The sequence below is a fragment of the Bemisia tabaci genome, chromosome 2, assembly GCF_918797505.1.
Source record: "Bemisia tabaci chromosome 2, PGI_BMITA_v3".
Taxonomy (NCBI): domain Eukaryota; kingdom Metazoa; phylum Arthropoda; class Insecta; order Hemiptera; family Aleyrodidae; genus Bemisia; species Bemisia tabaci.
In genome coordinates this window covers 44,007,885-44,023,685 of record NC_092794.1, presented here as the reverse complement: position 1 = coordinate 44,023,685, position 15,801 = coordinate 44,007,885, and the positions used below count along the sequence as shown (strand labels likewise).

At 39.5% G+C, this 15,801-nt stretch overlaps 2 protein-coding genes across 2 annotated transcripts in view; one reads left to right on the top strand and one right to left on the bottom strand.

Annotated features, from left to right (window-relative positions):
- The first annotated feature begins 1,961 nt into the window (after positions 1 to 1,961).
- On the top strand, positions 1,962 to 7,896 carry LOC109040025 (uncharacterized). Its single transcript, XM_019055782.2, has 3 exons — positions 1,962 to 2,216; positions 5,254 to 5,508; positions 7,270 to 7,896. Exons 1-3 carry the CDS (start codon positions 2,178 to 2,180, stop codon positions 7,429 to 7,431), a joined length of 456 nt encoding a protein of 151 aa, XP_018911327.2. The 5' UTR covers positions 1,962 to 2,177; the 3' UTR covers positions 7,432 to 7,896.
- LOC109040023 (organic cation transporter protein) overlaps positions 7,780 to 15,801 on the bottom strand; it is a 28,064-nt gene continuing 20,042 nt past the window's right edge. The window contains exons 6-11 of the mRNA XM_072297363.1: positions 14,914 to 15,082; positions 13,926 to 14,097; positions 12,343 to 12,503; positions 10,599 to 10,813; positions 9,435 to 9,616; positions 7,780 to 8,716 (exon numbers count right to left, since the gene is read on the bottom strand). Coding sequence (XP_072153464.1) covers positions 8,570 to 8,716; positions 9,435 to 9,616; positions 10,599 to 10,813; positions 12,343 to 12,503; positions 13,926 to 14,097; positions 14,914 to 15,082 — 1,046 coding nt within the window. The 3' untranslated portion in view covers positions 7,780 to 8,569. The remainder of the gene's footprint in view (positions 8,717 to 9,434; positions 9,617 to 10,598; positions 10,814 to 12,342; positions 12,504 to 13,925; positions 14,098 to 14,913; positions 15,083 to 15,801) is intronic.

Below are 15,801 nucleotides of genomic sequence, written 5' to 3'. Positions count from 1 at the left end.
ATGAACATGAATAATGCTCGTATTATATTCCTGCTTAGTAATTTTCGCGTCAGAAGACGGGGACGTCTCAAAACAGCACTTAACAAAAGGTAAAGAACGTAGGAGAGTTTGGAAATGATAAAAGGCCGAATCAAAAGGGCCGAAAGATACGGACCAGAATTATAGATTTTTCATAATTTACAGGGTATCACAAAAATGAAAGTCACATGTAGGGGAAGCGGAAGAGCTACAATGGCTTCACGGAGCTCTGAGAGTTGTAGGTGGAAAAAGACTCAGAAAAACATGCAGTCTACTTTTTATAGACTTGTTGACGTCAAGCCGCCGGTGGTGAGACAGTAAGGCTTAACGTGATTGGTTCGCTATAATTAGTAGAGCTAGGTATCAGTTGCAAGACTGGTCATTAGTTTTATGGGTGATGGCCGGATGATAACCGAAAAAGTTGAAGCTTAAGTTGAAAATAAACAAATCCAGCCACTACCAATGACCAGATGGAAAATGTATATAATTTGAGAAAATGAAAGAAAAATTAGTTGCGGTGCTTAAAGCGCACGCAACTGTAATATTGCAGTAACTCCGAGGTTTCATCGACTAAAACCATCAGAGAATTTGCTCAAAGGAAATTTCAGTTTTTTTTTCTGATTGGAAAAAAAATAAAAATTCTGTGTTACCTATCAGCACTCGGACAGTCGGACACCTCAAATGAGTTTTCACCCCAGTTAATTTATGCTTCCGCGTCGCGCAATTTGTCGAAATACCTCACTTCAAAGTTTAAAGCTTCCCTAAAATAAGATTCGTGAGCCCGTGATCGTATCGCTCCGGATCAGCAAAGATCGAATGATGTGATTTTTTCTACTCAGGAGTAATGCGGTATTGCCTGCTCGAAAATTTGAAGGCGCTCATTTTCTTATCCCGAGCGCCCGAGCCGCCACTCTCAATTGGCGACCGCATGGTAAAATGATCGCCACTGAATCAGAGTGCTATGTATGTTGCCTGTCTACCAATTGAAGGGGCTCCTATCATTGAAATTTAGTGCCATGAAATTGAAAGAAGTTGTAATTTTTCTTTGCATTGCAAATCGCCTCCAAATAGCTTGCTCGTTTAAAACCGGCATTCATCGATCCGTTGATGTAGGACTTCGAAGGTAAAAAAATTGCAAGCAATTGCTAAAATTACAACTTTATTTCAACATTTTGGTCACAAAAGGCTACCTAGACCAGCAGATCGATTGTTGAATCGTTATCGAATGATTCGGATCGATAACTCCCTATCTTCACAATGCTATATGTCGATCAAGGTCATTCGATAACGATTCAACAATCGACCCGCAGAGACATTTTAAATTAATGAGTTCAAGTGCAGCCAAGGACAAAAAGGGAATTTCGAAAAAAGTCGAGAGACACGAACAATTTTTTGGAATTTTACAGTAACTGATCACACATCAGACTTGTTGGGTGCTGATATGAGTGCATCACACGCACATTAAGTGACAACATGCATAACGACGGTGAAACTACCAAACCACGTATCTCGTTTGCGGTGTTTAAAAATCTACGCTCACATTTTATTTTTTGGAAGTAGACCGAATCAATATCATTCCTTGAAATTTTCACAGAATTTTCTCCGCGCGAAGAGGAAAAATCACAGAAATTTTCAAGACTGGACGTTAAATATTTTTTCATTTAAAAAATAAAGTATGACAGGAAGTCTGCGACGTCGCAAACCGAGATACGTGGTTTGGTAGTTTCACCGTCGATAAGTCTACGCTGCGGCCCCTGCATACAATTTAAGGACTTAACATAATCCAGTATAAAACTGCATGAAAAAGTCCAGGAAGCTACGAAAGTCTGCATGTGGAGTATTTTTCCCGGTAACGAGTTTAGTGAAATTTCCCCAGGATGTACAAGTGGGGCTATATTCATAAAGATCATTAGTGTCAAAAATTACCCTCTCTGACGCTCATTGGTTGCAGTGTCAAAACACAGGTGTGTTTGTCCTCAACTACTAATTGAAAAGAGGGCAGTCAACAATATTCGGAAACGATACGTCTGATACATTCGGGAACATTGATACCTAATTCGATCAAGCCTACTTTGCGCTCGCGGCAACCAGTCTCATACACTAAGCTCTAAAAATTTGAAGACCCGCATAATCCAGTTTTCCAGCCTGGGTAGTCGAAAATGCAGCGAGTACCGTATGGAATTTGGCTTGTCTTGTTGGTGAGTCAAATTTCTACAGTTTTTCTACCTAAGTATAATATACAAATCAAAATGCATTTTCTAGACAGATATTGTTTTTTCACTGTCCTTTAATGGGTGTACAAGAATTCTAAATTGGGATTTCGAAAATATTAATTATATATAGGACTAAACCTAACCTGGAGAGGAGATGAGGTTGTAAACTCTGTCTTTGCCGATAAATATTTATCACTTAACTGGTCTCTAGTTAAGAACTAGTGTAACGAATCACCCCCAGGCACCAAACCAGGGGCCGAGCCGGCCTACGAGGTTCAATCCTTGCCCCCCCCCCCCCCCTCCGAAAGAAAAAAAGGGGGAACAAAGAAGGAAGAACAGATGAGATAGAGAATAAGGAAGGGCAAGAAAGGAGGAAAAATGAAAATTTAGGAGGAAATTTTTACTGTCATAGATGACAATAAAATTTCTTTTCTCGTGTGAAGAAAAGAGTTAAAAAAGTATTATTGCAAAATAAATAGACAATCAACGGTGGAAATCCCAAACCATGTATCTCGAGTTGCGACGTTGCAGACTTCCAGGGGCGGACTGGCCATGGGGGCGGGGAGGCGATCGCCCCCTAACAATTTGCAGCGGAGGTCGCGAAGGGGGGCCCCAGCGGCGAATTTTTTTCGAGTCATCGTTTTTTTCCCGTAATGTTGTAATTTTCTTATCCTTTTCAATCACTAAAAGGCCCCGATACCTGAGCCTTAGCAAGGCGATGGAAGTTTAATATTGAAGTAGCGTCCCCGTTTGGTTTTTCGGCTTTCCTGTGCCGCTACTGCAGTTTCGACCGTTAAGGCCGGAGTTTAAGGGCGCTAAAGCCAGGATTGTATTTCGCAAAAAGATAATTTTGCCAGAATAATTAAAAATTAAGAAGCAGGAGTAATTTAACTAAATAATAAGAGGAACTCAAATCTACAGTATAATGCAAAACAAAATTGGAAAATCTCGTCATGTAAATACAGAAGATTCGAAAACGCCTTCAATTGAAGCGTGATACCTCACGCGTTCCGGAGAGTTCAAATAGTTGTATCCCTGCGCCTTAGCAAGGCGATGGAAGCTTAATATTGAAGTAGCGTCCCCGCGTTGTTTTTCGGTTTTCCTGTGCCGCTACTGTAGTTTCGACCGTTAAGGCCGTAGTTTAAGGGCGCTAAAGCCAGGGTTGTATTTCGCAAATGGATAGTTTTTGCAGAAAAATTAAAAATTAAGCAGTAGGAGTAATTTAACTAAATAATAAAAGGAACTCAAATCCACATTATAATGCAAACAAATTTGGAAAATCTCGTCATGTAAATACAGAAGATTCGAAAAAGCCTTTAATAGAGGCGTGATACCTCACGCTTTCCGGAGAGTTCAAATAGTTGTATCCCTGCGCCTTAGCAAGGCGATGGAAGTTTAATATTGAAGTAGCGTCCCCGCTTGGTTTTCCGGTTTTCCTGTGCCGCTACTGTAGTTTCGACCGTTAAGGCCGTAATTTAAGGGCGCTAAAGCCAGGGTTGTATTTCGCAGTTGGATAGTTTTTGCAGAAAAATTAAAAATTAAGCAGTAGGAGTAATGTAACTAAATAATAGAAAGAATCTAAAACTACGATATAATGCAAAAAATGTTGGCTAATCTCGTCATGTAAATACAGAAGATTCGTAACGCCTTCAGTTGAAGTGTGATACCTCACGCGTTCCGGGGAGTTCAAATAGTTGTATCCCTGCGCCTTAGCAAGGCGATAGAAGTTTAATATTGGAGTAGCGTCCCCGCGTTGTTTTTCGGTTTTCCAGTGCCGCTAGTACAGTTTCGACCGTTCAGGCCGTAGTTTAAGGGCGCTAAAGCCAGGATTGTATTTCGCAAAAAAATAATTGTTGCGGAATAATTAAAAATTAAGAAGCAGGAATAATATTAATAAATAATAAAAGGAACTCAAATCTACAATATAATGCAAAAAATTTGGAAAACCTCGTCATGAAAATACAGAAGATTCGAAAACGCCTTCAATTGAAGCGTGATACCTCACGCGTTCCGGAGAGTTCAAATAGTTGTATCCCTGCGCTTTAGAAAGGACATAAAAGCAAAATATTGAAGTAGCGTCCCCGCGTTGTTTTTCGGTTTCCTGTGCCGCTACTGCAGTTTCGACCGTTAAGGCCGTAGTTTAAGGGCGCTAAAGCCAGGGATGTATTTCGCAAATGGATAGTTTTTGCAGAATAATTAAAAATTAAGCAGTAGGAGTAATTTAACTAAATAATAAAAGGAACTCAAATCCACAATATAATGCAAACAAATTTGGAAAATCTCGTCATGTAAATACAGAAGATTCGAAAACGCCTTCAATAGAGGCGTGATACCTCACGCTTTCCGGAGAGTTCAAATAGTTGTATCCCTGCGCCTTAGCAAGGCGATGGAAGTTTAATATTGAAGTAGCGTCCCCGCTTGGTTTTTCGGCTTTCCTGTGCCGCTGAGACTTCCTCGTCATACTTTATTATTTAGGTAAATGGAGAACTTCTCGACGTCAATTCTTCAAAATTTCCGTGATTTTACTTCTCCGCGAAGCGAATTCTGAAGAAATTCCAAAGAATGATGTTGATTTGTTCTCATTTAGAAAAGTAAAATATGAGCGAAGATTGTTCAAGATTCACCGCAAACAAGATACGTGGTTTGGGAGTCTTACCGTTTACTATAAATTTTCTTTTTTCGAGCAGTTTGTTGTTTCACCCAATGCAAATTCTGTCCTTTAATCCCAGTGAGGAGTCGTGGTTATGTCATGAATATCTACGTTTAAAATCATCATGAAAGGCAAGCATTCATTACTAACTTTAAAGTCGGCGTGAAATAGTGAACTTTTTCTAAAAAATTCCGGAGGAGGATCCTCGGACCCCGATCTTCTAAGGGGGGGGGGGGGGGGTTCCCCCCCCTCCCCCTACCCAACCAAGCCCACCCTCCGAGAAAAATCCTGGCGATCTCTCATCCATCTCACTCTTCCAGTATTCTTATGAGCCTTTTTGAGTTGGCAGATACGTGCTTTTTCCGTTGACAGATAGGCGGGTGCTTGTCAGAGCAGATTGGAGATGCTGAGACGGTGGATGAGCAGGGGCAAATGATGAACAACAGGATCCGCGATCAGGTCGTGCAGGTTCAGGTGCCGGCTGACGGGAGTCTCGACCAGGGGGGGCAAATGGGGAACGTGGCCCCGATGTCGGGACAAAAAACTGGAGAAGCCCCCGTTTACGGTCTCATGAAGTACTTCTCCTACCTGACGCGCTCCTCCACTCATAACACTCAAATGATGCAGGTTTGTACCAATATGATGTCAGATCCTCATCTGAAAAGAAGCACGGAGGAAAAAACTTCGTGCAACGAGACCTGAAGTTCAGGTCATATGGATCTCTGAAGTTTTCGGATCGCGCGGATCGAAAACTTGAAGTCCTGCTGCCGAAGTTCGAGTCACTTATCTAAAGTACTTCGGTGCTTCGATTGAAACTTTTCAAGAGCCAAGTACGTACTTCGCATTTCTGACTTGAACTTCGGCAAGTTGACCTCATAGTTTTCGGATGCGAAAACTCTGAGTTAATCATGAGTATTTTTCTGTCGAGTTTTTAAGTCTGACTCTAGACAGTGTTTTTTTTTTTCTCGAAGGTTTTTTTCTCCTTTGTTTTACCTAACCAAGTAGCATAATGGAAGGAACATATTGAAATAATTTTGCAACTCAATTCAATAAAATTGTGAATTTTTTTTTCACCGATAAATTGCAATATTTTTTCATCATTTGGTCGGTGAATACTGAGTTTGAACAATCAATAAAATGAGTTCAATGCGCGTGAGGAAGGTGAGCAATTCGCGATGCCAAAAGAATTGCAACTTATTTCGATTTTATTGCAGGAAATTTCAGCAATAGACTTTTAGACGTAATAGACGTAAATAAAGCGAGGCGCGCTTTTGGTAAAGTGCCTCCTCGACGAAAGTCACGCAGCGTTGATGATAGCGCCTGAATGCAACTATTCGTGTTCAGTTGCTGTTTATGTTGCCTACACGTAAAAGTGAAGGCGTTCTGAATATCGTTGCTCCTGTCATAACGCAAAGCCTCGCCGGAGCATACTGGAGCGAGACAATGGGATAGGCGATCATAATACGGAATTAAGCTCATTCCTTGTTATTACAAAACGCAGAATTTGTCGTAAATTTTACCATACTTAAAATAATGAGTAGTGAGACAAAATATAAATCAAAGTATGAAATTTTTGTCCAACATTTTATGCCGGATCAATCCCGTCGGCTCGTTCTACTGTACGGCGCTACTTTTAAGTCCATTGTAGACTTTGCCTCGATAACTAAGGACGGCAACGGCCATTTTTTCGTTTCTCTCACGGAAGAACGTAACTACATTTCAATGTTGCCAGATTTTTCCGCAAAAATGACATTTTCACCAGGAGGATTTTGAGGATTTTTCACTGAAAATTTCACCAGTTTTAAATTCCATGCAAAAATCAGACAAATTTTCGACGAAAATTATGCAGGTTAATTATCGTAAAAAAATTGAATTGCCGATGTCAATTTTGCAACCTTGGAATAGGGTTACGTTCCTTCGTGCAAGAAACGACGATTTTTGGCTTTCTTTGTATCATGCCGTCCTGCTACAAAGTTGCGCGGTCGATAATCCCAAGTAGCATTTTTCATTGGAAAAATCGCTATTTGTTGCGATTTAATCTCGATTTTATCGACGAAAATTGATCGCAATTTTATTGAACAAAAAATGCGATGCATAGCGATTTCATCGTCATAAATCGCAAATTTGTATTCCATAATATTGCGATAAATTGCCACCGATATAATCGCGATAATCAATCGATAAAATCGCTATTTATAGCGATCACTGCTACTTGGGATTCAGCGCTGAACTTTAAGAGGAGATAAAAAACTATAATATGGCTACTCATGGAGAGGAAATAGGAGAGGAAAGAATGTATAACAAGTAGAACCGTAGAACGCCCTCCTAACCGTGGTTTCAATCAAATTTGTAGATGAATGAAAATCCTTCTATGGCATCATGTTCCAGGTTTTGAAAAGTATAGTGTCCGAGGTGACGGACACGAGAATAAAAGTGGATCAGATCAACGACAAGTTGGACATGGTGCTCACTCGAGTTACCGTCGTCGAACCACAGCAGGCGCAGGAGCAGAAACGAACCGCATTCAGCGGATTTAAGCTATTCAAATGAATTTCCAGATCTTCAATCGACTTATGGAAACTTCTGGCATTACTTCATCGTATTCCTCCTTTGTGCACTTCTTGTGGGTGTAGTAAAATTGTAAAGATATCAGAGGAAAAGTTTTTTTTTATTTTATTTAATTTTTTTATGTGATTTTACTTAGTTATTTCTGCCCGCAATAGTGGAAACATACAAGTTTGTCGGTCACATAAAGTACATAGAGTCTTAATGTGAGTGGAAGAGCAGGAACCACTTTTAAGCTTTTTCCAAGTCCCGAAACCTTGTGTGGATATGAAGTTATGAGGTATGAGCGAATGAGGTAAAAGTATGAAATATTTATTTTGGAAAAAAGACACATTTTTACTGTAAAATAAAATCTATTCAACGGTAATAAAAATCAGTTCACTTTGAACAAGTCGAGATTCGCTTTTGATTAACTCATTACTTATCAAATAAAAAAGTATCACAATTTTAGAGTATGCATTTTCTTGAACACTCGGGTCACCATTAAAAGTATTTTAAAGATTGTTAACATACCTATCTGTACTACCTCATGAATTTGAAGTGAATTCGTAAGGTATCTATGAGTTTCCTTGGATTGAGTGAATTTATAGTACTCATTACGGAATCAATAGAAATTACTGACCACTGTACTGCCGTGCTAAGGAAGAACGCCGTATGAACATTCGAGAGTTGCCAAAATTCCCCGAGTAAAACATGTATTTTTGAAGAAAGTTATGCATATTTCTCCATGTAATTTTCAGACTTTTTAGATAAGATTGTAAACAAAATCCTCCCAAAACTTGTAGAAAAAATATTCACAAATTTTCTTGAAAACTCGTGATTTGTCGAAGGAAATTTGACAGCGCTTGAAGTCTCATGTGGCGTTCTTCTTGGCGTTATAAGTCGTCATAGAAAAGGTGACCACAAGGCAAGATTCCCACAGGATAGGTCGTATGTTTGAAGGAATCAAAGATTCATCCTTTCCGTTTGTAATCTGAAAGGTATTAATAAAGCACGCCTCATGCAATAATGCATGGATGTTACTTTTCTTCACGACGCAACACGCACCGGGTGACTCAATCACAGGATCCTTTTGTCAGACCTCCGCCCGCAGAAGTAGAACAAACTACCCTTCTTTGTTTCATCATTTCTTGTCCATGTTTTTAGCATCTTCCACAGTGTCCGGCAATTTTTGGTTCAGGGTTTCCGGGAAGAGCATTGCCAGGGCGCCTGATGTTAGCGAGACTGCGCCAAATAGTAGAACAGGCACGTACGTTCCAAAATATGTTGCCTAGAATCAACCATAGTGTCCAATTAAGATTAAGAATATAAATTCTCGGTGGAAATCCACCCTTACCGTTCAACATGTTAGATAGGTCTACAAATGCATCTTAAAAAGAGGACCATACATCAAATGGACCGCGTTTAACAGAAAGGAACCAAGCCAAATCAGCTATTGCCAAATTTAACTGGACAATTTAATTTTTTACGAGAAAACGTTTGTGTGGATTTCTTTGACAATTTTAAGGAATTTTCTTCGTAGGTACTACGGAAAAAATCTACTGAAATTTGCACGAAAATCCGCACAGCCGTTTTAATGTAAAAAATTAAACTGCTCAATTTGGCAACAGCTGATGTGGCTTGGTTCCTTTCTGTTTAACGCGGTCCAAATTGGGAAAATACAGAAAAGACATAATCCAGCCTCGAAGCTAACTTTGCTCCCGAATCCGAGCAACACCTCAACGGCAGCACAAAGCGGAGCATTGCGACTTCACGCCTCGCGCCATCGCGCCTTCAATTCTGCAGATGCAACATGGACATCCATCAAGCACGAAGAGTTGTATCTCCGCGCCGTGCAACGCGCGTTGAGGTGTCTCTTGTTCCTGCAATTTGATGCTAATGCTTTAGAATCTCGTTGAGGAAATCCATTTTTTCGCTGCCAAAGCTTTCACTAGACGAGAGGAAAGACCACTTAGGTGGTTAATCTGGATGAAAATAATATAACTTACAAGGAGCGGTGTTTGAGGAGCAATCATGGATCCAAATCTGCCGAGCATGGAACAGGTGCCGAGCAAAGAATGTCGCAGTTCCGTTGGAAACATCTCTATCGTGAAAACGTAGATTATAGTGAACGACATGGTTATCATGAGCTTCCCAATCAGGAATAAACTCATACGAACAATTACCATCTCTGCAGAAATACAAAAAACAAAACAAAAAACATTTCAGTTGATTTACTAATGAACACAGATGTTTATGCCCATTATGGTGCATTATTCGACATAAATTTGTATAATTTATCTGAAATATCTCAACCACGGATAAAATTCTCCAATTATTTCCCCATCGACTCCTTTCATTATTGCGAGAACAGGACAAATCTCTAAAATCCTAAAGGTTTCTAGGTAGCGGAAAAATATTGAAACGTGGGAAGCATACCTGTAAAGATCACATTTCCATACTTACATGCACTCGTTAAAGAAAGGGGCGAGAGTCAGCGGCGCTTACCAACATTACAAGGTGCGTTGCAAAATTGTATTTAACAATTTATTGATTTACTTAATTAAACTGTTAGTAAAGTACCTTTGTGATTTGACAAAATATTCCGTAAAATTTTCAATGTGAAAAACACACCCGCCATTAATGAATAAAAAATAAAAAAAAAATTTCAGATGATGTATACGTCATTACGTCGCGAGCAAGTAATCGCCGGCGATTCGCAAGCGGCTTACGTGTTGGGTTACGTCGAGGAATCGCAATTGCAAATCGGCATAAAGAAGGTTTATTTGTTAATGACCTCTAAAAAGACGATCTCAGCTTGGGCCGCTTTCATTTCTTCGCAATACTTCACGCTTTGTCACTAAGTTAGTATAGTTGCCTACCCGACCTAAACCTAACTAAAGTCACGGGTTTCTCAACATGCTCTTCCGAGTGACCCAGAGTTACTGCCACGTTCTAACGAAGGAAATCGCGTCTGTTAAATTAAATGAAAACTTAACACTACTTTCGTCTTGTTCCTCTATCTCTGCATTATATGATTTTCCTTTTATCAATAGTAGCTTGCAAATCGCCGGCGACTGTTAATTGCCCTCAACATTTTCTGAAGTTGATAGAGGAGACGAAATATGAGATTGCAAGGTAAGAATGGATTTTAGAGTGAATGAGGAAAATACCTGCTGGGACGAAAGCAAATGCAATGCAGACGAGACCACAGACAGAAAGACTTAGACTCTGGGCAGGCCTTCTGCCCACCCTATCCATGAGAAAATAAGTGCCTATGAAAGCAGGAAGCTCAGCACAGCTCACGGCGATGTAGTTCAGGTATTTGTTCCCGGCAATGTCCGTAGCATTTAGAGAGAGACCATAAAAAACGAAAGTATTGGTCATCCTGAAACAATATCCAAAGATAATTTAGTATTATTATTTCATCAATTGTATCTATAGGTACTGCATGCTGCCTGCCTATGCTTTGGAAAATTCTCTAACCAGTGGCGTGGCGTGCTTTGCGATATATCGATTGATCAGCTATTTAAACCTATAGAAAAGTATCGATAAATAGAGTGTCCGCAACGAACACCTTAATAATCGATTCTTTATCACAGCTTCAAATGGGGAAATATCGATGGATCGCAAAGCACGCCACGCCACTGTCTATAACATAAGAGTCTAAAAATTACTGATGAGAAAGTAATTTATCTCGATAATCTGTAAGCACCGTATTTTCTGTAGGTTAAAAATGGTCCGATCATTTCAGTTTCAGCGCGCCTTCATTTTTGCAAGATGCTCCACGCTTTGTCGAAGAGTTAGTTTAGGTGCTTCTCAAATTTTCGGCCTCCGTTTGTGTAGTGGTTGTGGCGCTGGCTCCATAACCAGGATGTCTCGGGTTCGATTCCCGGCTATAGGCGACCCGAGTTTGATGATCTCAAACAAACGGTTGTCTTGAGCTGGTCCTACAGTGGGGACCGAGGGGCGTGAAGCTCCAACTGAAAGCGCAGAATTACGTTTCGTGATGTATTTGAAGTTGGAAAAAATGGAGCTCATGCACTCTTTAGGAGTTGCGATTTGAATACTTTTCATCATGTAAAATTACGGGAAATGCGATGGTGTTGCTGGTTTTCTCCTAAACGAACTCCTAGACTCGAAAAAAGCTCTCAAAGTTGAGGTCGTAACGGAGGGAAATCGCCTATGATAAAGTCAACCTTTACATCCTGCAGTCAAACTCTAAATGCACAGATAGGGAGCGAAAACATTAGCAGGGTTGCCGTGGTTTAAAATTTAAGTCCCCAATGAAGAAGTGGAACACTCCTGAAGTATTTGCTCCCTGACTGTGCTAAAGATTTTGACTGAAAACAGGGGTGATGCCTCTATTCGCAGGTTTTTTTTTTTTTTTTTTTGTTTTAGCCAGGAAGATCGTCTGAGGAGAAAAGCAGTCACATGATCGTGTTTTTCGCTCGATTTTAACGATTTTTAGCTCGGAGCACTCAAAAGCTCCACTGAAGTCAGGTAGAGTCCTTTTATACTGAGAGTCAAGACAACACCCCTCATGGAGTCACAAACGGGAATAAAGATTACAGAAATTGAACGTTCTTTGTAATCTTTGATCGGCCCATTCTTAAATTCCTTTCTCCGTTCCTTCTCTCATTCCGTTTGTTCCTTGCCGAACCCGTAATTCCCTGGTCCATTTCAGATTATAATCTTTGCAATCGGTGGAAATGTAATCTTTATTCCCGTTTGTGACACTGTGAAGGCCTAAAATACGGGAACCAATCAGAAATGAATCCACATTGTCTTAACTCTCAGTATAAAGGGACTCTAAAGTCAGGTAGACTTCTGCAATAAAGTGGCATTGAGTGTTAACAGATACAGGACTTGGATAAAATTGATTCTCAAAATTTACTGATGTAATAATAAACATACCAGCAGAAGGAACAGTTCAGCACTCTGAGCATGATGGCTCTGGACTGGAAGATTTTGCTGAATGCAGAGCTGGAGCTAGATGAGCTAGTGCTGTCTACTTCCTTTTTCGATTCTAGTCCACTTTCTTGTTTCTTCTCCACGATTTTCTCATCTATAATTTTCTGTAGACAACAAAATTTGTTTAAAAAAATGGGTTACAATTTAGAACACCTCAAAATTTACACTGAAGATTGCATTATCGAGATTTTTATGATGACTTCGACAGGTCATGGAGGGCCTGGTCCCTAGAATGGAAGATAGTTTCAGCAGCCCTCCCCCCATAAATTCTGGATGGTGGGAAACATTCCTCGTCGAGGATGGCTTCTTTTTTAATGTAGAGTCTTACATAAAAACACCACGCTCATTGAGTTAGTATTTTCTGTTATTTTTACCATGGATGCCTCAAAATGCGTCCGAATAGATTTAAAATTTCAAAAATTTTAACATTGAGCCCCTTTCTGAACGAACGGAGGGTACTCTACACCCCCCAACCTCCCTGACGGTAGGATGGCCAGCCCCCCCTCCCCCCGGTAGCAAAACGACTTACGTGCGGCCGATATGTTGAGGCCAAGTTGATAGGTACCATTTTGGGGCGTCAATGTCGGCGTTAACATGGTGCAATGTTTCACTCACCAACATGGTATCTATCAGCAAAGTGTCAACGTGTTAGTACTATGTTGATACCAAGACGGTCCGAAACGGCCTATGCTGGTAGTGACATTGCAATCTCAACATAGCACCAACATGATCGTTTTTAGTAGGATAGTTTCTCTTTAAGGTGATTCGATGGACGCCATATTTTGTGTCAGAACGGCATGCGATATATCGCATCAATTGGCTCTATCAGCTACTCGTCATTTTTCTCGAATTTTGAGATCGCAATTCTGTTGTCAGGAGACTAAAGCACTCACTTACCAATTTTGACAAAGAAATTCGACGTAATAAAGGCGTGGTTTTTTAGAGAGAAAACATCGCATTCGATACTGATATCGAAACTGTACTCGAATACAATGTTTTCTCTCTAAAAAAACCACGCCTTTATTACGTTGAATTTCTTTGTTAAAATTGGTAAGTGAGTGCTTTAGTCTCCTGATAACAGAATTGCGATCTCAAAATTCGAGAAAAATGACGAGTAGCTGAACAAATAGAACCAATTGATGCGATATATCGCATGCCGTTCTGACATAAAATATGGCGTCCATCGAATCACCTTAAAGAGCAAAAAATGACAAGCAACGTCGTGATCTGAGGTAGGCACTTTCCTATTGAGTCGTTGGTGTATTACCAACTTACTCATAATTTGATTGATATTAATATTGATCGCCAAAGGTAGAACTTCACATCCAACGATATTGAAAGCTATTAATGTAGGTATAATCACCAAAGAGTGTATTGCCGTTGATTTTTTCCCCCATCCCTTTTTCAGTAAATATAGCCCTAAATATTATAGGATCAAACTACTTAATTTTGTAAGAGCTTTCTTATAGGAGCATTTATAACTGAAGAAAAGAATAAGAACGGAACATTTTAGCGAGAATACTCACAATTTCAGTGATGTCAGGAATAGTGCGATTATCTAGTGGTAGTAAGTCCAACTTATTTTCTAAGTTTTCCGACAATTTTTTATCATTAGCTATTTCAATGCTTCGAATAATAGATACAACTTCTTTATAGCGATTTTTCATCGCTAACCATCGAATAGACTCCGGTGTAATCCTAGAAAAATTAGAATGTAAAATTCATTATTTCATACCTATAAAAGCGAATTATTTAAAAAAATTATTGATTTTGGAAAATAACTACATGTGTGAATTTTACGTTCATGAAAGATATGTCACAAGTCTTCCTCATGGAGAGCCTGTAGAACCATTGCCAGGAAAATTCTCAGAATATCCCTCAGCGATCTCGCATCAGGGAGAACGTACGGGGCTCGGTAGGTATTAATTGAATTTTTGGTTAAAAGTGTTCCACGCCGGCACCTCAAATGAACCCATGCTACTTATAATTTTTGGAATGAAAAGTCCATGAAAAGTAACATTATCAATGAGAGGAAATATCCTTATTCCTTTCGAAGATTTCACGGACAATATTTAAGATGCTTGGAGGACAAGGCGCATAAGTGCAGTTTTTGCTCTTTCGATAAATACGTGTTTGAAGTTCCGAAATTAAGTACATGGATCCGTGTGGCGGAAAGAAAGTTCAAATTGACTTTTGGATGCTTAAAAATTGGAATTTGGGAGCGAATTGTTCACAGAACATACCTACACTGAGACTAGTTTTATTTGAGATAATCATTAATATTTCATTTCTTTTTAAAAAAGACTGTACTTATGCGCCTTGTCCTCGAAGCCCCTTATTTGATCATTTACTTGAGACATGTTAACATGTTTCGGTCAAATCACCGACGCTTCCGTTTACATGAATATGTCATGCGTCGCAGTCAAGTTGAAATGTAAATACTGAAAGAAATAAATTAAAAAGAATTGGAATCGACTGAAATGATGAAATTGAAATTTGGATATTAACCATTACCAAAAATATGATACGAAGAACAGTCCTGGCAAGTAGACTGCCAACAAAAATGATCGCCAGTCTTGTAGCCACCACATCACCAAACCCATAAGCACCTCGCCGATAGGGAAAAAACAGCTCAGAATGGTTGAACTTAGGACGCGTTTACTCGGACCAACCAACTCCAAGCCTGTGAAAAAAGTAAAAATTGCTGTCAATAATTATAACAATGACCTACTTTTCACAATCAAATTGAAAATGGTCAAAAATTCGAATCCGAAAAATGAGAAAAAAAATCTGTAATAGATTTCGACGAAAAAAACGAGACCATAATTCGATTTGTGATATTGTAGATCATCTTCTCACGTGTTTCTGGTTTTAAGAGATATTCCTTCGTCCTCCAAGAATGGTTTTCGGAAATAACATTCTAAAATTTCGACATACGAAAAATTCTCGGACAGAACAATCAATATAAGCGAAAATTTTAAATCGAAGTAGGGGTTTTCGTTTCTTTACCTTTGATATGAAATATGTGTGTTTGCAAATGCGCTCGCCCACAAATTTCTTTTTTAGCTTTTGTGTTCATTTTGCTCAATGCTTGGCAATACTGTCCTAACTTTGATGTCTTCCAAAAACTACGCGTCGATGCTCTCTGGTGCTTAAATTTTAAGGTCAGAGGTTATGCATGGACCTAAAAAATTGGCCACACTTACCCTTCGTTGCTTCTTTCTTAACTCATAGATGCCTAAGCTGGGTCAAACTGACCCAAGGCTTGCTAGAAAAGAGCGCCCCGCGAGTTGAATGAGGACTGGTATAATATGTATACGAGCTTTAGATATAAGTCTACAAATACATCATAAAAAAAGAATCAGGCATCGGAATGAAAAAAAGGAAAAAATCGAGTATCAA

Coding starts and splice junctions, on each gene's coding strand:
- LOC109040025 (XM_019055782.2), top strand. CDS start 2,178: ATGCAGCGAGTACCGTATGGAATTTGGCTTGTCTTGTTG. Junction 2,217..5,253: donor GAATTTGGCTTGTCTTGTTG/GTGAGTCAAATT, acceptor TTCCGTTGACAG/ATAGGCGGGTGCTTGTCAGA. Junction 5,509..7,269: donor ATAACACTCAAATGATGCAG/GTTTGTACCAAT, acceptor ATCATGTTCCAG/GTTTTGAAAAGTATAGTGTC.